This window comes from Pan troglodytes, chromosome 15 (genome assembly GCF_028858775.2).
Source record: "Pan troglodytes isolate AG18354 chromosome 15, NHGRI_mPanTro3-v2.0_pri, whole genome shotgun sequence".
Taxonomy (NCBI): Eukaryota; Metazoa; Chordata; class Mammalia; order Primates; family Hominidae; genus Pan; species Pan troglodytes.
In genome coordinates, this window is record NC_072413.2 from 31,994,925 (window position 1) to 32,019,813 (window position 24,889).

Here is a 24,889-nt window from a genome sequence, read left to right on the forward strand (position 1 = left end):
CTGCCCCCATGACCCAAACACCTCCCACTAGGTCCCACCTCCAACATTGAGGATCTAATTTCAACATGAAGTTTGGTGAGGACAAATACCCAAACCATAGCAATTATCCAACTTTGAGTTTGATTTCTTTTATTAGTGATTGAAAGCTTTATGTATCCCTCTTTGCATTGAAATAAAGTAATCATTTATCAGAGTCAGTAATGAGTAATACAGAGACCATAAGTTTCTTGAGGGAGAAAGGGTAAGAGGGCCCAGATGAGCCAAACCCACCTACTACATAGTGAATGCCCTGGACAATTTCTGGAATCCCAGTTGGGTGGATTCTTGCAGTACCCAGTTGTATTCACGAAGTAACTAACCCCCAAGAAGAATCTTACTGATATGTTTTCTAAAGGGAATCTTATATTGAAAGGTTTTTGAAGTAAAAGGGAGAACCAGACAGATTGAGACTGCTCAGATGGATCAAAATAGCAATTGGGAGTGGCAAGAGATGCCAGGCGGTCTGTGAAAGAGAGCACTGAGCTTGGAGGAATGTCAGAATTATATTTTAGCTGTGTAATCATAACCAAACACTTCATCTCTCTTAGCCTCCAGCTCCTTATTTACAGAAAGGAGATACTAATATGTGCTCTACCTACCTTAGAGGCTATTGTAAGGATTAAAAAGAAAGAAAGGAAGTTGAGAACTTTGTGAGCTTTCATGCAGTAGATAGATGTAGCATCTAAGCAGTCAGTCATCCTGTAGTCTGGTCCTACGAGGTACACAGAGAAATAAAGGATGCATTCTGTGCCATCTGAAGGAAAACAGAGAGTCAGAGACAAAGGCAGAGACAGCAAGAGAGCAATCCCTGGTAGTACATACCTAGGTGCTGATTGGGTAGCTGAGACAAAAGTAGGAATTCAAAGGGAGGAGGACAGCACTGGGCTAAAGTATCCAAGAAGAGGAAAAGGGATTTGATATCACCCTTGAAGAATGAATATTATTTCCACTGATGGTGGGGCATGGGGAAGGAATTCTTGGTCTGAAAGGTGATGTGAGAAAAGATATGGAGAAGATAAACACAAGGCAGATTCAGGAGATGCTGGACAAAGCATCTGGAGTCCAGGGAGGGAAGTCATGGAAGATAAGCCAAGTTGTCTTGGCTTGGGACTGAAGCTTGAGACTGAATGGACACAAGCTTTTCATGATGAGCTAAGTGGTCTGAATTTTATTCCAGAATCAATCAAGGCTCTTGAGTGGTGATAGTGACAATGCTGCAACTTAATATCTACATAGTGCTACACCATTTTCAAGGCGTTGTTAAATGCACCACCTCATTCCATTTTCTCAGCAATTGTGTAAGACAGGGATGGAGAGGATGGTCACTGCTGTTTGACATATGGGGAACTGAGGCTCATAGAGGTCCTGCTGCTGCTCCAAAGTTATACAGGCAAATGAGGAAGACCCTATAGCTCCTGGTCTACTTCCTTAAAGATACTCTAGGAAGATGAATCTGACAGTAAAATGCAGGATGGACCAGAGTGGGGAAAAATACAATGGGGGAAAAAATGAGAGAGACCGGTTAGGCAGCTGCCCACCCAATTGTCCAGATGTGAGATTTCAAGAATTTGTATTACAGTGATGGCACTTGGAATGGATATACCAAGAAGTAAGAAAACATTCCTAGGTCTTAATGATTGACTGGATCTGGAAAATGAGAGAAAGAGGATCAAGGATGAGCCAAGAGAAGTGATGCACTCCCCTTTTCTGCCTTTGAATGCTGATGAAATGGAAGCGTTCGCAGAAATAAAGAGTGGTCCAAGGTTGAAGCCTGAGTAACCAGTTGGACACTAGTCCTACTGACATTCATTCTTTACCCTCATGTGGAGAGGCCATTCCTTTTATTCACCTTTTCATTACAGCCCTGATCACACACTTGTCAGGTCAACACAGATGGACTCTGAGCTCCTTGGTAATTATGCCTCAGTGCCTGCACAGAGCACTGCCTTATAAAGGTTAATTAAACATTGAATGAATGAATGAACGAATGAATGTTCTCACACTCCTAAATCTCAGGTGCAGTCATATAATCCTTTCTTCAGAATTCTTCTGTGGTTCCCCCTTTGTCTGTACATGAAGTCACAACTCCTTTGTACAGCATTCATAGCATTCCACAATCCAGCCTGCTTCACCTCCTCCAGCACCTCCCCACCTACTCCACTTTGTCCTCTGTCTGCACTCCTCTCCATTTCTGAACACAAAAAGCAGTTTTGTGTCTCTGTGCTTTTGCTTATAATAGTTCTCCAACCTAATACCAGTCAAATCCTACTCACCCATAGAAATTTAACTCAAATGCTGCCTCCTCCCTGAAAGGCTCGCCCTAGTGCCTTGTCAGGATGGCTCTCCTCTTTGCTACTTCTGCACGGGGCATCCCTCTGCAGGTCTCATTCAGGGCTTGGCCAATGTGTGCAACTCCTGGACAAGCTGGCCCCATAGGGCCTAGCAGAGCGTTGACTCCTATTAAGATTTTAAATAGGGGAAAAGAAAGAAAAGCGGCCAAAGAACTGTTTAGGGAAGAAGGCTATGAGCTTAATTTCTGTGTCCTCTAATGAAATTTACCTCTTTCCTAGAAATTCTTCTCAATGAAAAATAATATTCATTTAAACATTGCATATTTATACAAAGGAACTGCTTTTTTTTCTCTGCCTATTAAGATGCAGGGTAGTTCTACTTTAACATCCAAGGTTTTTCTTATTCCTTACTCAGCAGAAAAAGCCTACTCAAACAAAAGGAAGAAACTGACATATTTGGATTGACAGATGTCAAGGGACACTACCATCTAATTTCCTTGTTGATTAATTTGAAGGTAATTTCCTGGTAACCCAGGCTTCCAAAAATGTATTTTAAGTGGCATGTTGGTAAAAGAAAATTAATTTCTCTGTGTTAAACTTGCCAGCTTTTGAATTAATTGCATGAGCCTAACAATCAATTAATAAATGTTAAGCAAACAAGGGGAAATCGGTCAATTAAAAATGATAAAATTGATTCCAAGGGTAGATAAACCAAAAGTGTGTCATAATGCCCACTTCTAAGTTTAGATCTCCTGCCTCTGTACAATTTCCCTCCCACTTTTCTACACCACATTCAAACTGCTGATGCTTTATTATAATTTCTTATAAATAAATTACCACCTAAGCCCTCCTTGCTGCTTTATTGGCATTAAAGAAGCCAAACATACATAGCAGTCCTCCAGCAGCTATGGGGAGAAGGTCATTGCTTTGGGAAAGTGTGCCACCCACAGTACTCTGCAGAAGTGTTTTTGAAAGGGAAGCCTTTTCAAAGTGGACAAATGTTCTCTAAATATTTACCAGTACATTCTGTCAAGAGGAAGCTCAGTATATTGTCTTCTTTTCTCCTGGTCATACACTCAAATGTCTCCCAGAGATCAGGCAAAATGGGAAGTGGCAGGGCCTAGAGAGAGTGCTTGCCCCATCGCAGAGCATTCATATGAAACATTCTTAAACACAGTGCTGTGTATACTTTCATATCTGGAGCTGAAGGTGACCTGGAATACATGGATTTATTCTTCAGCCCTGGATTTTGAATTTGTTTCTTCACTTGGAAAGCTAGGTGCTTTGGAAATAATGTTTTAAGAAAGTATAGGAAAAATAAAATGTATCTAGTAAAAAGAGCTTGCAGGCTGCATAGTCTTTATAACTATAATGGAAGATTGTCATTATTTACCTGGCCTGCTACTCGTTGTCTTTAGTCCTGACTGAATAGCGTGTTTTACCACAAAACACTTCCAATTGTCCTTTTAGATGTGGATTAAAAAGAAATCAAAGATCGCAACATGCACATCACAAATTTCTCCATTTTGCCAAGGGCATTTAGCATAATGGATACGATAAAGTTTCTAGAATGATTTTTATTTAAGCATATATAAGATTTCTGAATAAAATTGGGAAAAAATATCAAGACTTCCTTAGTACACTTAAATTTCTAAGTCCAGCTGAATCTTCACTTGAATGTTGACGATTTCTCAATCTTAAGGGTGACCAAAACAAAACCCACCCCAAGATGTTTTGCCATCCACCTGCCCTTCCCATCTCAGTAAGTGGCACCACCCTCTGGCCAAAAGCTTAAGAGTATCCTTTCATTCCACTCTTTACCTGCCACCTCACAACTAATACATCAACAAGTGCTGTCAAGTCGACCTTCACAGGGTATCCAACATCCAACTACTTGACACCATTTCTTCCTGAGCTACCATCTTCTCCCTCCTACCTGGCTTTCCCAATTTTACTCGGGGCCCCAGAGCAGCCATTTAAATCAGCCAGAGATGTTTATCAGAGCTCATCTTTCCCCCTTTATCTGTCCTTTTCATTGCTGTATCCCCAGAATCTAAAATAGCGCCTGGCAATAAATTAATCTCAAAGATACTTTGGAACGAATGAAATTATGTAGTTTGGAAGAAGTGCACAACATGATACAGGATCATTTGGACACTTCAAAAACATTATTTGACCATGTAGAGACCAGGAAAGACTAGGACACCCACCCCTGAATGTGAGTAGTTCATACATCTGTCATTCAACTGCTCGCCTCATCCCTTCCTTCTAAAGTGTTATGGAAAAGCACATATTGTGGGTGAGTGGGGTCAGTTTGCCCATCCTGCCTAAAGCCTCTCCTTTGGGGGTTATGTCTGCCTAAACCAAACAAGTTAAAAAAAAAAAAATCAAGTGCTGATTCCAGTTATTTTAAACAGTTTCATACTTACTTGGCAATTATGATAGCACAAGTCTCTCCAATAATCAAAAGAATCATTACTTGTTTTGCTAAAATCCCAAGGAAATAGCACAATATGTAATATTTCGGCACTAATGAGGTTGTGCCTGAAGAAGTGTGATTTTAATTATGATAGATTTGGAGAATCCATTGCAAAACTGCAGGAGAACAGCATGTTGTACCAGTTCCAGGGAAAGTGCATTAATATCCCATGTTTTTGTTTTATTTAGTCATCACTGGCTGTGTGGAGAATCACCTAAGGTAATGATAGAGCTACCAAGAACTACATCAAATAGAACCCTATAAAGAAACTTTATTTTCTCCTCCCATACTATGGACAGAACGTGTACTACAGGGGAATATTTGTCTTGAGTTGTCTTACAAACTTACAAGATTGATTTGCTTGGCCACTGACAGTTTTGATCCTAACACAACTTTTCCAGCACCTTCCATCCTTCAAAGGTTGAAAGTCACCACTTAAGCACAATGGCTCACTAAGCCTTTACACTGGCAGAGAGAGGAAAGGAGTTTCTGTAGAATTTCACTTCATTCAAAAGACTGATCTGGGTTGGGTTTGAAAGCTCTGGGTGGAAGTCTGCATATGAGCAGGGCACTGATTACTTCATTAGAACCCTATGCACTTCAAGAGCCATATGCTTTCAAGTTTCTTTAAATGGTATTAGGGAAAAATATCCTCAAGGCATTATTTTTAAAGGGGACTTCAAACATTCCCCAGAAGAAAAAAAAAAAAAAAAGAGTATAGCACATTTGAACTCAAGGGGGTTTCAGGAGAAATCTTACTTAGCACGACTGTGAAAATGGAACAATCTTTTCAGTTTCAGGGTAAAGTCAGCGTTGGTCACAATCAGGGATAAATTTGAAATGTGGATGGAGAAAGATGCAGAAAATCTCCAAATCCTTGAATCCTTACCATAAAATAGCAAAGAAGATGACTTGAGGAAGGAAATTTTTAAAAAATATTTTTGTTCTTATGTTCGAGGGAATAGGGAGAATTGAGTGTCTTGCACAGTGCAAAAATTGATGAATTCTTCCCATTTCATTCCACATAGAAGATCCTTCTAAAATAATTCTCCATCCCCAACTTATGCTACATGTACTCAAACATATTTTAAAGACCCAGGAAGCCAGGCTACAGGTAGAAGTAAAGCTATTCATTTTGAGTTTTACTGCAGAAGGTCTGCTCCAGAGGTCAAATCAAAGAGATGCTTCTCCAAATTTAAACTCTTCTTTTCTAAATAGATCCCAACCTGATCTCATTTAATGCATTGATGTGTAGTTTCTTAGGCATTATAATTGCAGTATAACATACCAAAAGGACTCTTGAGAAATTCTCCTGAATTGATAATTCTAATTTCTTATGTATAACTACTCTATATTCACTCAGAGGACAACTGTATTGTATGCTAAACCATGAATCATAAAAATTGGTCCCTTTGTATGTAGGTTTGTATTAAATTGAGATGCTGTCTTTTTTTTTCCCCCTGTTTGTTCCCACACTTGAGTTCCTGATGTCAGTTTGTTTTTGGCTTCTTGAGCATATTAAAGTTTTTCTAGTGCTTATGATGTTCTTGCCAAGAGCACACTTGCAGCAATCTGCACTAGAACAGTCTTTGTGCCAATTACTTCAAAAAGTATTCTTTAAAATAAAAAGGGGGAGGGAGGACTTTTATTTCAGGGAACTTTCAGGTTATAGTGTGGTGGTTTCAATTTTAATTTTTAGAGTCAATCTTCCTGAAATGATGACTTACAGGCTCTGGAATGTGCATCTTTGTTTGGGGGCTCTTTTCTTAAGACTTTCTACAAAATGGAAATCCTGATAAAGACATACGAATAGCAGCGGGAATCAGTGGTATGGAGGAAACTGCTGTCGCTGCTGACACCACACCCTCATCTATTTAAACAGCTTTGGAAAGGAAACTGCTAGAAGCTTGTTAAGGAGTTTCCAAATGTGTGACTGTAAATGACTATCTCTAATCATGGCTGAATAAACCAAATGCAGCAAATGAGTTGGTGACACGCACAAAAGTCATATGAGTGTTTTGAATTGCATATGCTGAATAGATAATAACCTGTGTCAGTGCCGTGGGGTCTTTTGAAGGTTAAAATCTTAAGTTTGATCGAATCATTTATATATAGAGAAATAAGCACATTTGGGAAAACAAAAGAGGAAAATGGAAGGGGATATGTTCTCTGAAATGTACCACTGAATAGTAGAAAAATCGCTGGGCAAGAGATTAGGAGACCTCTTTTCTTCTTGTGTCTGCCACTAACTGGCCCTGCATCCTCGGGCAGGACACTTCACCTGCCCAGACCTCAGTCTTTGCTTCTTTAATGTGGAAGGGTTGGCCGAGTGGTCTCCATGGCCCCCTCCAGCTCCAGCTTGCTTGTGGTCTTTCTGGGATGCTGAACACAGGAGGTACTTGGCACTGCCGTGGATTCATCCACTCCATAAAGCGAGACATTTCGAGAGGCATATTGTTACCAGAAATTTCTCTCATTTAGGATGAAATAGAGGGTTGAATTAAACAGCCTTTTAAAATATTATAGAGTTCAGAGGGTAGCTTAAGAAACATGGAAGAAAATGTCCTGTGCTAATTAATATTAAACACAGAACATCTGTGCCTAGCAAAGAGTGTAAACTAAGAAGAGAATGGAGATAGAAAGTTACAGAGGCTTAGGGTTTTGGTGATGGGTCAAGGCTTTGTACTTAAAGAGATTGGATTCAAATACACCCTGCTAAGGAAGGGGTGGCCTCAGATGCAGTGTAGTCAGGCTCACTCACTTTCCCAATGAAAAAATAGATGCTGAGAAAGGAGGTCCTTGCCATCAAACAGGAACTACATGTTGCCCAACTATGCCAGGGAAACTGAGGAATATTGGCTTCCACTCTGCATTCTTTCTTTCTTACATATATTTGTGTCTAAAATGCCTTAAGAGAAGTCTGTTTGTTCTTTCATTACTTTAAGGGTTCCAGATACCTACTGCAGCCTCTTGGGAATTGATCATTTTTAGGTTTGATCACTAAAGAATTTTTTATCTAAATTTGGGGAGTATTGGTTTTTTTTTCCAAAATATATATGACCACATGTTTGCTTTAAACAATTTTAACTATAAGAAATAGAATCACCATTATCTGTGGTTTCCCCTTTAAGGGGATGGCTTCTTTAAAAAAAATTTCAGCTCAAGAGACAGCAGAGTTGCACTTCCCTAGGGCTGGTCTACCCATCTACATGGACAATTGTCTTTACTACTACATCCTCTAAAGCTGAGGAAGACAGGAGTGGCTGGCTTCACATTTTCCTTTATTATCAAAATATAATCATGTATTCTCCTAGAGCCCTTGAAGTTAAATGGGGGCACTGGGGAGGCTATCCTTCCGTGAGGCTGCCTTAACATCTTCTCACAGCAGCAGAATGCTCTCTAGGACTACCATCTTCGGCGGAGGGGTACACGGCTGTCTTTGAATATATGTTGCATTTATTGCAGTTTAGTGTCTGTGTCCAAGTTCTGCTAGCAAACTCAAGAGAAACAAACAAAGAGAAACAAAGTTTAAGTACTAACTTAGAACAAGACTAGTTGGGAAACTCAGGACATTTAAGTAAAACACACATTCAACAAAGGCGTTAAGCAAGAATAGAAAATAGAAAATATTTACGTAATTTCTTTTCTAATAAGAGCTCGGGGGTTCTAAAGAAAATGCATCAATGTAGTACAGTACTTCTTCCTGGGGAGGTGCTAAGTAGGGGGAGTAGGGAAGCAGTTTTTCTTCCTTGCCTGACGTGAACTAGTTCTGAGTCTTTTTTTATATAATGTTGTTGGAAAATACAATTGCTGTGTGTAATATTGAGAAGAACTGCCTCTCTACCCTCAAGACAGTGACACTAAGCCATGAGGGGCCTCAGGGGGCCATGAAGGGCGACACCCCGCTCCTTTACATCAAGTGATAGAGGAATAAAAAAGTTCCCCTCCACAGTAGTACAATGGGCCTCTGTCCTTCTCTAGGAGACTTTAATAAAGTAACTGAATCAAATGAAATTTGATCAGATGTATACAGTTCAGCCTTCTTGCTTTGCCCCTTAACAATTTATCGAGGTGTTTCTACCCATGGTCCTGTTTTATTAAATGATATTTGAAGTGTTCCACTCTCTGAGAAAATGTGGTTTATATCCTTGGCATACATTTACATAATCTCATTAAGGAGATCTCTCCAGCTTAGTTAAACTATCCCAATAAAAAATCTTATCTTTAGTAGAAAAAGACTGTTTTCTCCAAAGGGAACAGGAAGCTAATGGGGGGGGCCAGGCACATTTTGAGAAGCTAAAGCTGTAATTATAGTTATATTTTTTATGCTACGTATGTGAAGTTTGTTAAGAGAGATGGATGGGAAATAATTGTTGTTTGGAGGATACAGTCATGTAAGAAGAGAATACTGTGGCTAATGTATTTTAAATGTGGTTTTAAAAATAATTTTTTATTTGCTCCCTTAGAAAATATTTCTGCATAAAAAAAAAAAAAAACTAAGAGTGAAAAATTACCAGCAATCTCTCAGCTCCCCACTGGAGCCATCAAATGAAGGGTTAACCTCTCAGAATCCCCGGAATTAATCAGGAGCTCAGCCAGGGGCCGGCTGGGCTAGGGGGAGGGGATTGGCAGAGCTCAGCCTCCCCCAGAGGCTTACAGCACTACAGTGCAGCCCACTGTGGTGCGGCCACTGAGAGAATGCAGACCTTTTCGGAGATAAAGGAGCGTGCACAGGAAATATGCCCTGATCCCACATCAGCCAAGGCTTCCTGCTTCTCATGCACTGATCCTCCATTTTCAAAGAGCCAAAAGGCAACAAGTTATGTTCTACAGAGTAGGATTTTTTTAAGTACAGCTTTAATCATAAATATATGTTCATCTTTCTTTGCTCATTTAGAAGGCAGTCTGTGATGTGCACCTGGGTCATCTTTATTAAGATCTCTCAATTCATTCTGCTCTCCTGATGGAGAGGAAGCTGCAGCTGAGTAGATGGTATGTCTTGCCAGCCACTGTCATCCAGGGCACTAGGAGTTCTTGCTGTTATGCGGATTCCCAGGCCCCTGTGTCGATTTAGAAAATCTGAACTTTTGGGGCAGGAACCTGGGAACCAACATTATTAATAAGCTCTCCATGTGATTCTTGTGCACATTCAAATGTAAGAACCACTAACCCCAGAGGTTTTTTGTTTAAAAGAAATCCCTCACATCAGCATTAGGTGTTGTAAGCTTTCCAATTAAAGTAAAGAACAAAATAGGTTTTCCCTCATGTGCCAGGCCCATTAACTCATTTTAATAATTTGGGTGTTGAACAAAGTGAGTTGACTTCATGTGTAAGAGTAACAATACCCATGTTCACATGCATACGTGTACCTGAAGTCTGTTTTCCTTCAGGACTTCAGTATGTCAAGGAGAGGAGATAAGTTAGGCCTTGACTTCTTTCCTTTTCCTGTGCCTTCCTTATGTATAACTTCAGATCTGTCCATTTCCTGAACCAACCTTCCCTTAGTCTCTTCAGGATTCAGACCAAGCATCAAACTATATGCTCCAATTACATCACTCTTCCCGCTCACCTCATTCCCATTTAAAACAAGTGAAAGATCATGGAGTCCCTGATAATTAACACTTTTTATGTAATTGTAGACTTTTTATGCCACAAGACTAAGACTGGTTTCTGCCAGCCTTCTTTCCTAACTTTGGCTGGGATTCTCTCCCTGGAACCCACTTTCACCTGCTCTCTTATCCATCACCAGAGCTGCCCTTAAGTTGAGCCCACCTGAAACCCTGACAACCTAATTCCTGCTGGTCTTCTATCCTTAAGTGCTGAATCTTACTCCCTTACTTCTGTCTAATATTGAATATCCCTGATCTTACAAGAATTTGGTTGGACGAACTCCCAAAAAGACCCCTACCATCCACTTGCTTCCTGAGTTGATAGCCATCTCCATACATAGCTGATGACAGCGTTCCAGGACCACCTCTCCTGTTGCATCCTCCTTGGCCCTGGAGGAGGTCTGCATTGTCACCCCCTCCCTGGATCTCACTTCCACCTTGTGAAGTCAGCTTTTCCCTGTTCTGCCTTTTCTCATCCACAGTTGCTAAACTCCCACTGTGGCTTATGACAAAGCCTATAGTTTTAGTTGTAAAGTCAGTTTTTAGAACTAAAATCTGAGATCCTGTAAGGGAAAGGAAATGCCATTCTACTCTGCTTCTGCCTCCCAGAAGGTCTAAGGGCTCCTCCTTCAGTTATGAGCCTTCTTCTCCATGGCGCTTGCATCTGTGGAAAAGTCCCTGGTTTCAGCTAAGGCTTGTTTTTATTGGTATTTGTTTTTTCAGGCCTTGTGCAAGGAAAGACCTAGGTGGCAAGAGTGAGACAGAAGCAGATCTGCTAGGGCAGATTCTCCAGCCTATGAATATGGTCTAAATCCTGGAAGCCCCACTCCCTATAAATTTGCATGAAGTAATTTACACAAGGTTGATATTCTCATGCTGGTTCAGATTAAGTTGTTATGCTGTAGGCTAGATGTTTAGTTTCAGAAGACCCGGCTAAGCCCTTATCTTTCGGCAGGTTTCAGGCCACCTCAGAGCCCCCGTCACTTAAAAATAATTAGCTGACTCTCCCACCTGAGCTAGTGATTTGACGATCTGTATGCTAAACCAGACTTCTACAGAGGAAAAAAAAAAAGAAAAGGGACCAGAGTGCCAGAAGGAAGCTTAATTTTTAAGGTAAATTTGGATTCCCTTAAAGGACAAGTGAAAAATCTCTGAAGATGCTCTAAACCCAGGGACTCTTTTTTTTTTTTTTTGTACCTGCAGCCTTTTTTGTTCCCCTAGTCGCCTAGCCCTATTCTATACTTTACATTATATGTGGAAAATAATGCACAGAGTACTTGGCACTTCCTTTTGTTAAAGAGAACATTTTAGATTACTAGAACTGAGATTTATTCCTAAAAGAAAGGAGAATAGCTTCCAGATGTATTTTTCCGTCATGGACTTTCTTTCCTCAAGTATTGACAGAGGGGAGGTTTCATCAAGGTCTTTGTGATGGGCCTGTTTATAATGAGAGGATATTAGTGGATCACATCTAAGAGTGTATCACCAACAGAAAACTGAAAGGAGCATATGGCAGGAACAGAAATATACATTTGCCCAAATAATGTGGCTTGTTAACACTCCCACATTCATCCTAAACTCTGCGGACATGCATCTAACAGCATCACACACAGTCACTCCTTGCAGCAGAGAAGAAAAATAAAAGTCAAACAATGATTTCCTCACTATGGGATGATCAAATAATGCTAATGTGGACATTTTTGTCAAAGATGATGGGATTTCAACTCAGTAATCTTGTGCATTCTGCTTCACTGTTGCTGGCATCCGGGCAGTGCTGTGTAAGGAGTTTAGAAAAATATGAGCTTTAGCATTTTTGTACAGCTTTTTGTGATAAAACAGGAACAATGAAAGGAAACATAAGGATCGAGCTCTTATGTAACACTGAGCTCAGGGGCAAAGAATCTTTTAGTTCAGAAAGCTCTTATGAAGAATGTCTGTAGATGAGATTTAAGACCAGATTAAGATGAACTTTTTGAACACTGAGGCAGCTTTTACCCAGCATTGGCCAGAACCAAAGCTTATTTCAATTCAAATATGATCTATAAGATCCCTACTAATGAATTATTAAGCTGAATTTATCAATTTGCAGCTGTATTCTGAAACTCCTGCCCCCACTATGGGGCTGTAAAGGAGGAGGTGGGGTAATGCTACAGCACAGGAAATGCCACTCCATTAGACATTTGGTTATAGAACTCCCTAGAGATGAGTGAGAATCGTAGGCATCATTGCCTGATTCTTTGACACCATTTTGTATCTGAGGAAATCCTACCCTCACCAAGCTAGAAGACTTGCCAAAGTTACCAGAACCAGGACTGAAAACAGATGTTCTGTTTCCCAATACAATGTTATTTTTATCCCCCCCCCACCAATATTCCTTTCATTTTAAAGTAGATTATTTTTATAGTTTCATGGCTCTTGACGTATTAGAATCTAGGCTTATATATTTGTATTCACCATCATTTTACATTCACCTACTTAACTTTACAAGGAAGCCATACCCATTCTTTGATATGTTAGCACTTGGATTGGTGGTGGTATGGCAAGCCTGGCATTTATGTTAGAATGGAATTGTGGATGGAGAAAAAGGGTGCTTAAGAGCTTTCAGAAAAGTTCTATTTTTTAAACAAAATTATTATAGAGCAAGAGGACCTCAATTTAGAGAATAACAAAAAACAAAAACATAAGTTGCCTGAGGCTTCAGCTACTCAAAGTGGGTAAAAATGCCTTTGGCACTCTTATGTATGTTTTCTCCTTTGGCAATTCTATTGAATTTCTTGGTTTTAATTATCACCTCCAGGAAGAAAAAAAAATAACCTTCCAGAACTATACCTTCAACTATCATCACTTAAGTGCCTAACTCTTATTTTCAACTATCCCCTGAACACCTTCTCCAGGATCTTCCCAGGCTGCTCAAGTACAAACTGTTCACAGGGAAATCATCTTTGTCTCCACTGGTTACCATTTGGTTACCATTTACCATTTCGTCTATTGTCATCATCGTCCTGTGGGACAGGCACAAAAATTATGATACCAGCTCTTCTCCTCAGGTCCCATTGCCAATTTCCATTGATTGTACTGCCATCTTGGCCCCATCTCTGTCTTTTCTCCTGCTGACACCAATTGAAATGTTCCTGGATCCATTCAGCTGAAAGTATTTTCTTCCTACCCTGAACTCCTGAAGATCTTATTCCAAACCTTTCTTATGGAACCTGCTTGTTAATTAATCAAACAGTATTTGTTGAGCATATAATACCCATCAGGCATTATACCTAGGCACTTTGCACACATTTTCATTCCCTCCAACCAGCCCTGAAAGACTTGGATTTTTTTTTTCTTTTTTTTTTTTTTTTTTTTTTGAGACAAGATCTTGCTCTGTCATCCAGGCTGGCGTGCAGTGGCGGAATCACGGCTCACTGCAGCATCCATCTCCTAGGTTCAAGCAATCCTCGAACCTCAGCCTCCAAGTAGCTGGGGCCAAAGACATGTACCAATATGCCCAGCTAATTTTTTCATTTTTTGTAGAGATGGGAGTCTCCCTATGTTGCCCAAGCTGGTCTTGAACTCCTAGGCTCAAGCAATCCTCCTCCCTGAGGCTCCCAAAGCACTGGGGTTACAGGTGTGAGCCACAATGCCCAGCCTGGAAAACTTTAAAAATGTCTATGAATATTGATGCCAGTGCCCCACCACCTGAGATCCAGATTTAACAGGTCTCAGGTACAGCCTGGACAGGGGGACTTTTCAAGACTTGCTGGTTGGTTCCAATGTGTAGCCATGGTTGAGAACCACTGGTGTAACTCCAAACCCATTTGCCAGATATTCTCAGGTAGTTAGTATCACCTCTGAAGCTTTAAAATGCAAACAAATGCTGGACTGTAACCCAATCCTATCAAATTAGAACTCTGGGGGATAGAGTCTGGGAATTCACATGTTAACAAAGCTTCGCAAGTGACTCTGTCACATAACCAGGATCAAAACCCCCTTTCTTGATCAGATACTGAATCATCTCCCTCTTATGGCAATATTAGAAATAATTATAGATGTCTTCCCCCAACTTACAGTCTGTAAACTCTTTGAGGACAGATTTACATTTGATTTACCTTGGTCAGCTTCCTGGCACCTAGCAAGGTCCCTCATAGATTATGTGTCTTAGAAACTAAGGAACCAGGAAAATACCTTTTGTTAACTTCATTCAGAAAAAAAGAACTGCCAGGCACAGTAATCCCAGCACTTTGGGAGGCCGAGGCGGGCATATCAATTGAGGTCAGGAGTTCAGGACCAGCCTGGCCAACATGGTAAAACCCAGTCTCTACTAAAAATACAAAAATTAGCTGTGCATGGTGGTGCATGCCTGTAATCCCAGCAACTCGGGAGGCTGAGGCAGGAGAACTGCTTGAACCTGGGAGACGGTGGTTGCAGTGAGCCGAGATCACACCACTGCACTCCAGCCTGGACTGCAGAGTAAGACTCCATCTCAAAACAAAACAAAACATCTTTGCAACATACTTATTTTTTTGTACTAGGTTTTAAATCTTTGATATACTAACCTGGAAACAAAGCAAGTCATTTCAATTGTCTTAGTATCACAGTTGCGCGGCTATTAAGTGCCAGAGCTAGGATTTGAACCCAGGCCATCTTGACGATATTCTTTTCTGTACATCTCAGGCCTTAAAGGCAACTATAAAATGAAAAATTCAGCGATCTACATGTTTGGATACATGCTGTCAGACATGTTTCTGAAATTTGAACATAACCTGTCACCTGAGGAAAAAAAGCTCTGTTGGCATTATGAAATGAATTTGGAAAAAATATGTTAATTTAAACCTAAAAATTGTGGGATCTAACAGATATCCCTTCTCTTCAATTCCACCCTCCCTCAAACCCACACATACACACAGACAGACAAACACACCCTCTGATTGTTCTTTGACATTTCTTGACAACTATTTAGTTACTGCTTTGGTAATTTTCTTAGTTTTCTTTTTAGTTTATATTACTTCTCAAAGATTTTTCAAATAACTTGAGCTTCTAGTTATAAATGAAATCTTTTCAAAAGTTCATATACAGTTTACTTAATAAACTGGCATCTGGTGGCCGGGCGCTGTGGCTCATGCTTGTAATCCCAGCACTTTGGGAGGCCGAGGCAGGAGGATCACGAGATCAGGAGATTGAGACCATCCTGGCTAACATGGTGAAACCCCGTCTCTACTAAAAATACAAAAAAATTAGGTGGGCATGGTGGCGGGGCCTGTGGTCCCAGCTACTCAGGAGGCTGAGGCAGGAGAATGGCGTGAACCTGAGAGGCGGAGCTTGCAGTGAGCCGAGATCACGCCACTAAACTCCAGCCTGGGCGACAGAGCGAGACTCCATCTCAAAAAAAAAAAAAAAAAAAATTGGCATGTGGTATCTATTTCTAATGTTTCATTCAATGTGAATATGCACACAGGTATAACTAAGTTGAAGTGACTCTTAAACAAGACATGGAAACATAGTTCCAGGCACTATTTGCCATTTACAAGCTAGGTGACTTTAGACAGGGATGAGCCGTCTGGAGCCTCCTTCTTCACCTGAAAATAAAAAGGGAAAGGAGCGAAGATAGACCCTCCCAAATTTTCTTCCAAATGTGAAATTTTATGATCCTTTAAAATAGTCAGTCACTAATTAGGCTTTTGAACAACACCAAATTAATACTTGGTCCTTGTCCTTACTGGTCGATATTTTTAAAGGCAAACAGAGACGTAATAATAAAATGTGTAGAATTCTTTACAGTTTATAGTCACTGTTATCTCCATTTCACAGAAAAGGAAATTGAGACACAGAGAGGCTGCGTGACTTGCCCGTGGTAACGGAATCAGAAAATTGCGAGTTGAGACTCTTACTGGACCCAACTTTGACCCCCTTCAATAGACTCCTACTGGACCCAACTTTGACCCCCTTCAGTACCATGATGGCCACAGGCAAAGCTGGAGATCAGAGGCCAGGTCAATCTGACATGCTGACAGCTCCCTCCCGGTAGCCTGTCTGCCTTCCCCAAATGTTTTCCAACCCAGACGCCTTTAAATTGCTTTGGAATAGAATACCAAGTGGGGATTTATTTAGCATATCATTTCTGGATGTGTGTTTTCCTGAGCATTTATAGATCTGTGTCTTTCCAAGAAGCTGAGTGTTCCTGATAAAACAAGACAGATAATGATAAATGAGCATCTATGTAAGCCTAGCTGGGAGGAGGACCAGGGACTGTTAACACCCCTCCTGTGAAGTTAATCCCATTTCTTTTAGCTATTTCTTTATTAGTTAATGAGGTCTTGCACAAACGTGTGTCTGTGATGGTGTTTTAGCATCCTTGCCTCTAGGAACATCTTCAAATATTCATAAAGTAGCTCATCTGACCAAAGCTTAAAGCAAAGGTGCATTAAGTATGAATTTAGTCAACTTCAAATGTGGGTGGTCGAAAAGCTGCTGCTGAAATAACCTAAATAATCCTCCTTATTGGTGCTTCCAGATCCACAGCTGTGGGCACCAACGTGAAGGGTGACAGGGAAAAGGTATTAGCTGAAGCAGCTAGAACTCTGAAGGGCAGCCCTGTAAGCTTTGATCCTGCTTCCTGACTGACAGTAGTGTGGGCCCACTATTGGAAAACCAAGTAACTTAAAAGAAACAAAAATAAAATGGAAAAGGAATTGCCAGTGGAGCCCCTGGGAAGGAGAGCAGACGCGAGATCATATTGTTCCTGGGAGGCACGAGACCTACTTCCCACTCCAGTTCCTTATAGCAAAGGAGGAAAAGCAGAATCTCAAAAGATAGCATGGCACTCAGTGATGCATTTGGAGCGGCAAAGCACATATGGACACTCAGCCACTAAACTGAGCTCCATGGTACTGTGAATCATGGCAGTTACCTCTATGACTTGGCTTTGGAGGATTCCCCACACTGTAGCAGGGTCGTGGGAACACAGCTAGAGTTGACATGCACATGTGTGCACGCACACCCCCACCCAGCCCTTCCTTCTGCAACCTAAGGCATAGTGGCACAAATCCTGCCTAATTTTTACCCTTTTATGATTTTGTTTCCCCAGAGCATCATTTGAGGAAGTTGTCACTATGGCTCTTCTATGTGCAGTTTATATGCAAAGTTTGCTTGGTTCCGGGTGGCCTGGACTATTTTGGCCAAGAAACCGAAAATTACAGCCCAATATTTTCCCTCTTATTTCCAGGCAAATACCTCTGAGCTGCCACTAAGATGGTTCAAGTCTTCCTGACCCTACTTTAGTATGAGCTCCAGGGACAAATCATGGGCCAAAGTCCTCTGACCATCAACCCCATAGGGCACTGCAATAAATCACTGTACCACTGGGAACTCAGTGCTGCATAACAGGAAATATCTATCCTTGAAAGAACCCATTCATGTCATTGCCACTGAGTGTTTTATTCATTGGAGCCTTTGGCCTTTTACAATATCAACCCCTGAACGAAGGAGGGCTCAGAGCCACACATCTGAAAGGAGATGGCCATGTAATCCCACTCAAGTACAGACCTGGAGAGAGACAGATGTCGTCCATTAATAAGGGCTAATAATGCACATGTTTCCTTTTGCAGCTCAGTGCTCAACTTGTTGGTTATTTTATTTGGTTATGAGTTTTCCCTTAATGTGAAAAAAAAGTCCTTAAAAAAATAGCAACAGCACCATAAGAATGCTGCCTTGAGGAACGCCTGGAATGTAATAATACTATTTCCTTTTTGTCTCTTGCCACAAGGACACTGAGGGCATGCCGACAGCCATTATGATTACAGAAGATACAAGCTAATGTTGGTTGTTCCAGATGTAATTTTGCATTTCTCAAAAGAAATGCTGTTATATCTGGGATGTAAATTTGACTGGTGTCCTGTACTTAATGTTGTTTTACAGGTGATTCACATAACAGGCCGGCTACGCCTGAGAGTGTCGCTGTCCCACGGGAGGACCGTCCCCAGCCAAATCATGGGTCTCGTGGTTGTTGCGCATGCCTTGCCTCCCCCTACGATCAATGAAGTCAGAATTGACTGCCATATGTTCGTCACTCGAGTAAATATGGACCTCAATATCATTTACTGTGAAAATAGGTACTTTGTTTTTGTTTTCATTTGCCCTGTTGCACGTTGCACATTGGTGAGGGTTGTGTTTCAGCCGTCTGAAGGATGGTACTCTCCCAGTGAGGTTCATTCTAAATCCTGATCTTGTTTTTAATGGCCACTTGGACTGACACCAAACATGCTTTTTATTTAAAATTTACATTGCTGCCCTGATTTACGTTAGGGACAACAATTAAATGAATCGGGATACCCAGACATCCATATGCTATAAAGAAGGTCCATTTTGGCTGAGAACCCAAGGAGAGAGCAGGGCTTAGATGCCATTGGCAAAATGATGCAGTAAAATGTATTGCCTGATGCCTCATCGGGACCCACTTCTGCCTAATTCGAGGGCCTGGCCTCATGGTGGTCAGTGTTGACACAGACGCTAAGCATGGAAAGAACAAATGAGAATCTGAGGTCCACAGAGGAAAAAGGATGAAAAAGAAATTTACAAAGCTATTAAATAAAACTTTGTCATCCTAAGGATTTCACTTTTATAAATTAAGAAAAAGATGACTCATCATACAAATGAGTTGGCAGTTCTTCCTCAAGACTAAGCTTTTATAAAAGGACTTTTTAGCCTCTTGTTAAAAAGTTCGCTTTTTCCATTAAGCACAAAGCAAGGGACAAGGAAATGGGACATTGCCCCTTCAGACCTTTCACCTAGAAGTCAGCAGCCCATTATCAGACTGATTGGAAGAGGAAACCATGGGGTGCAGGGAGGGCAGTGGAGAGGAGCCGCCCACATACCAGGTGTGGGAAGGAAGCTCTGGCGATACTATCCTTCCCCGGGTGCCACAGGGAGAAATACTGCGTCAATTTGGGGAGGATGCTTTTGCAGCGCTATTGTCAGGCTTATTCACTGAGCCCTGCAAGTGCCTTCAGAGGAGAAACTGAAGATCAGAATGGTCAAGTGACTTGGGGAACTGACCTCTCCGGAGACTAACCAAGAAGATAGCCCCTGCATTCAGTCCACTGGGAAGCGCTGAAGATGTTGAGATCAAGTTGGAAACTGCCTATCATTTCTGAACAGGACCTGATTCAAAGGAAATAATTCACCTTGGGAAAAAGATACCCACCTGAGCTATGAGTGTTCAATAGGGTGGAAGATCTCATGAACCTGTTGCTGTTATTTGATAAGAAACTCTGAATCTGCATTTCAAATTTTGTTGGCATTTATTAAAATGTTTATGATCGTGACATCGTGGGTATGTCTGAGGTATTCTGGAAGGGCCACAGAACACCAGGAAACATGCGTTAGCCAGAATGATTCGCTGGAGTTGGCAGGTCCTAATAAAGATGGCTGGCGTTTACTGATCACTTACTACACATGGGGCGTGTGCAAAGCTCATCACCTGCACAATTTCACTTAAGCTTTAGGACAGTCCTGTGAGGCAGGTGCTGCTGCTGTCTCCATTGCCTTTGGGCAATTTCAGCTAAGAGAGAAACGTTGACTGTCTCATCCTCAGCCAAGAGATTCAAAAGCCCATGTAGTTAGCTACATCCTGTGGAGTCTCCTGGAGTCTCTTCTTTTTCTTCAGAAGTCAGACTGAATGGCAAATGACCAGAAAGAATAACCTCTGAGGGGGACTTTTCATACATATGTACCCATGAAAGAACCAAGTTACAGCCCACAAAGCTATTTCTTCTCTAATTAAAAATGTAGAATGCTGGAGAAGGAGATCCAACCAGGGAAGACAGACATCAAATCAGAGGATGGACTGTGGCTTTGCTTTTTTGAAAGCACACATCAGCTCCCTTGATTTAGCTACCAGCCACCTCTCCCTCCAAAGAACAGGGCTTCGTCTTATTTACCAAACTTCCAATGATTGTCCTATCCCAAAACATCACTTAATTTTCATTCCTGTGATCAACTCATTAATTCTTTTGACAAGCTCCATGGACCCGAGTGCCTCATGGTGCCACTCTAGTAATTGAGATCATTTTCTGTGACCTGCTTTTGGCGTTTTTCTTCCTCTTAAAAAAAAAAAAAAAAAAAGCTTTTCACAGTCCCCTTTATTAGCCAATACAATACAGCATTATTTCCCGTCTACAGATGATAGTAATTATGAAACATACCTGTATGAAAGGTAATTGCATATTTGATCTGAGGAAAAGCATATTGTGTGCCAGGCACTATGCTATGTTAATTTCATTCCATTCATTCATCCCCCCTCACCAACCTTTTGGATTGTTTTACAGAAGAAGAAACTGAGTCTCAGAGTAAAAGGTGCCATCAGGATTCTGATCCTGGTGTAGGTCATCCAACTGGTCTGGTGCTTTCGAGATATGTGTTAAGAGACCCTCAAATGCCGGGCTAGTCGCATTCACCACAGTAACAGGCTCTGGTACAGAGAAGGGCTTGGATCGTTTTTTAAGGATTTAATTCAAGAAAAGAATAAACTAAAGAAATGCCTTCCCTGAAGAATGGAGTGGCTTTTTCCTGGGGTTTATTATTTAATTAGGGAATTGTTAACTAGAAACTAAGGCTTGCTCCTTGACTCTGCAGACCATTCTTCTCTGCATTCCCAAGGACGGCCTCAGGCAAAGCCGACATCTAATGCTTTCAGAGGAGCTGGCAAATTTCAGAAACACCAGTGAGGGAGGGTCTTTTAATGACATCCTTGTTCCCTCATTTGCAGAAAGGGGGTGTAACTGTGCTTGGAAGATAGCTAATGGTTTTAAGAAAACACCGACTAATCTGTGTCATACCTGAAACCCATGAAATCCTTAGAAAACCCTCCTTTTTATTTCCCCAGTTAATCTTATCTTACCTAAAGTCCTAGTTTGGCCAAAAATATTATTTGAATTGCTAGACACTGAGAAATTCACTCGATGGGTAATATATTTTAATTATGTTTCTTTTTTTGTTTGTTTTTCTTTCTTATTTCCCTGCCTTGGGGGCCAGAAAACTCTCCAACAATGATCACATGTGTTTCTTAAATGTGTCATTTCTAAAGATTTACTTCATATTTCAATAGACCATATGCTGTTAAGTCATTAAAAAAAAACACATGAAGAGTAAAGAGAATAAATTAAACAAAAAATATATTCCACTTTGGACTGACCAAAAGGAATCTGCACTTGGTAATACAGAGGGTAACAAGCATTTTGACATGTTTGTGTAAACCAGGCGGATTCCCCCAACATGGTTTCCAATTTGGGCTCTATTTTTCCATGCTCTGCCTGAGGACATCGACGTCTGGACAGTCAGTGACAGAGGCTTTTACACACACGTACTGTCGAGCACAAGCCTGGAAGAGCTGCTGAAATGGTTTAAAAGTTTTTGTGTGGAATCCACCACAAAGTACCAGTTAAAAGGGCCAGGAGTGAAAGCCGAGCTCCCAAATGACTAAGACTAAAAAAGATAATACCCCCAGGCATCTGTATGTCTCAGCATTTAAATTATATCCCTTGAAATGCCAATTTGGACTTTGTGCCAAGAAGCTGCTGAAGCCCTTTTTCATGGAAATACCCAATAGAAGACCAATCTGTTTAAATGAAAGGTGTCTCTAATCATTTGGTATAAACATAACATGTTTTTATTTTATTATGTAACCTTGAATTATCTTGGCCTGTAATGAGGATCTTGCATTGTTACTGATTCTCAATAATTTCATGAAATTATGTTGTCTAAATGTGCATTCTTAATGCCAAAGAAAGAGAAAAACCTATCTAATTATTGAAACACAATCGCTTGATCTAACGCATTTCCTACTTTTGAAAAAAGACTGTTATGTGTTAAAGAAATAATCTTACGTATAAAGGGTTTCCCTCACAGTGCCACCTCCTCACAGGTACAGTAGTATGATGAAATGTGTCAGTAGAACTGTTTCTAAGTTATTTGACAGTTTCTTTATATTTCCTCCTTTCTGAATTCCAGCCTGTGTTCTTCTCTTTGTAGGATTAGTGATTATATGGATCTGACCCCTGTAGATATCGTAGGGAAGAGATGCTACCACTTCATCCATGCTGAAGACGTGGAGGGCATCAGGCACAGTCACTTGGACTGTAAGTACCTCCTGTGTGGGGGAATAACCCTGGCTGGTGTCAGCAATCTCTGAGGCTTGTTTGGTTTCAGTGCTGATTTTTCCCTTCATCTTTCCTGTGTACATTTCAGATGACTGTCAGTGTGCAGTGAGAAAAAGTGAGACATAAATCATTTCAACGCGTGTTAGAATTAGATTGAAAGTTGGACCTCAGGCCTAGAGAAATTGCTGGATCTTTAGGCACTCACCCAGAATTCTGTGGTGTCTTTTGCTGTCTCTCCTATAAAGTGGTGGGGAAACCTTTGTCTTAAGTGCTACCTTGACCCTTTCATTTTCTGGAGAACAACTTCCACTCTGAAATTTGTGGTCTCAGTTTCAAAGTACACGTGGGAGAAGACAAGTTCAAATAAGCCACAGCCTTATAAAAATGCCTATTTGACCAGCCACAAAACTGGGGTGAGGGGAAGCCAGGGAGATGGGGCAGAGCACGTTGTTTAGAGAAAATGTTGTGTGGACACAGCAGCTCTCGAAGACAGTGTTTTCGCTGTTTCTGGAAAGAGAGTTATTCAGAAGAGTAGGTATCTCCATCCCCCAACTCCTGGGGAACAGAAACTTATCTCAGCTCTTTGAATATGGCTCCCAGCCCCTGAGCCACAGGCTGAACTCCAAAAGACCTTCTGTGCATGTGAGCAAAGCAGGAGCATCAGTGGTGTGGCTGGCTCCAGCAACACGCCAGCAGAACCATGCAGGACCCCGCATCCAACCGCCCTGGCTGTTCGCACTGTCCATGGAAGGGGTCTGACTAGAGCACTGATCTGGTGGCCCTCTTCTGACCAGAGGTCCTTTATATGACCATTCAGGAGATTCTTCCTGAAGATGAGTCTCCCCCACCCCCTATCCATGTCCCTGGAAGGTTCTAACCCCAGTTCAGACCTCTGAATTTAAATACAGTCACATGCCACTTAGCCATGTTTTGGTCAACTACCTACCACATATATGATGGTGGTCCCATGAGATTATAATACTGCATTTTTACTGTACCTTTTCTGTGTTTAGATATACAAATACTTACCACTGTGTTACAGTTGCCTACCAGTATTCAGTAGAGTAACATGCTGTACAGCTTTTGGTCTAGGAGCATTAGCCTATACCATATAGCCCAAGTGTGTAGTAGGCTACACCATCTAGGTTTATGTAAGTGCACTCTGTGGTATCCACACAATGATGAAATACCCTAGTGATGCATTTCTTAGAATGTATCCCCATCATTAAACAACACACGGCTGTACATGCAAGGTGCCACAAATGAGATGGTACAGCCTAAAGTTGAAGCATTTATACAGAAAAAGCCAGCCAAGTGGCCTCTGTATTTACCTCCTCTCCCCTTTCTTATCTTGGTCAAAGAGAGCTATTTCTTATCTTTCCTGCCCTTTGCAATTATTTCTTCATTTCGAACTCAGAAACATGGAGATGTTGAGCTAGCCAGCACCTCAAAGTATGAACATCCTGTACTGTGTTTTTAACCCTGCGTTAGCAACACTGACATGGAACCAAGTTCAGTGTCAGAATCTGTATATACCACGTCTCTGGAAAGAGCCTGCCTGCAAGACAGCAGATTCTACTCCCAATACGGAGTGTGTGTGTCTTGATATTGCACACCAGGGATTTAGGGAACACACTTGTTGCTGAGAATGAATGGGTGTTGTGTATCGTAGAAGCAGATGGCTCTTCAATTAATTGGGGGAAAAAATGATGTGGTTTCCTGAAAAGAAACATCAGGTTCTTTGTTGCTCAGAGTTTAGAGAAAATGGAGAAAAAAATCAGGATCTTTGGAAGAAGCCACGGATATATTTTTGGAATAATACAGGCTAGAGATCCAGACTTCACAAAGGAATATATTGTTTTGAGGACACTGTCATAGACCATGTGTGCAGAGGGAGATGCCTTCTCATTTTGGAATCTTAATTAAGGTCTAAATTCAGAAACCTGAGGCTGACAAAAAGAAATGAACTTTGTCTTCCTCAGTTATTATTTGGAAAACATCATGCATCATGCTATCTCTCTGGGATTTGATTTACAGCTTGAAGAAACACAATTCCTCAGGAACAGTGAGCGAGGGCAGTTCATTTCTCCCCATTAAGCGAAGGTCTCCAACAAATATGTTTGATGCCTTTCTTTCCGATTTACTTTTATCTCATTTTCCGTACCCAGAATAATTTGAGAGTGCTGAAAATAAACCACTCCACCATTCACTATTGTGCTATTCTCCTAATTTTTCTGGTATCTTGCCAACTAATAAACAGAGAAGGTATGCTTTCAAATTCTGATTTTTTTCATTACTTGATATTGACATACCGGCTATTGCTTTATGATT

The 24,889-nt window shown here is 41.1% G+C and overlaps 1 protein-coding gene across 14 annotated transcripts in view; it reads left to right on the top strand.

Annotated features, from left to right (window-relative positions):
• NPAS3 (neuronal PAS domain protein 3) overlaps nucleotides 1–24,889 on the top strand; it is an 868,305-nt gene that overhangs the window by 820,504 nt on the left and 22,912 nt on the right. For all 14 annotated transcript variants that reach the window (XM_009427633.5, XM_054666461.2, XM_054666466.2 and 11 more), the window contains 2 exons: nucleotides 18,321–18,514; nucleotides 22,431–22,537. In XM_009427633.5, coding sequence (XP_009425908.4) covers nucleotides 18,321–18,514; nucleotides 22,431–22,537 — 301 coding nt within the window. The remainder of the gene's footprint in view (nucleotides 1–18,320; nucleotides 18,515–22,430; nucleotides 22,538–24,889) is intronic.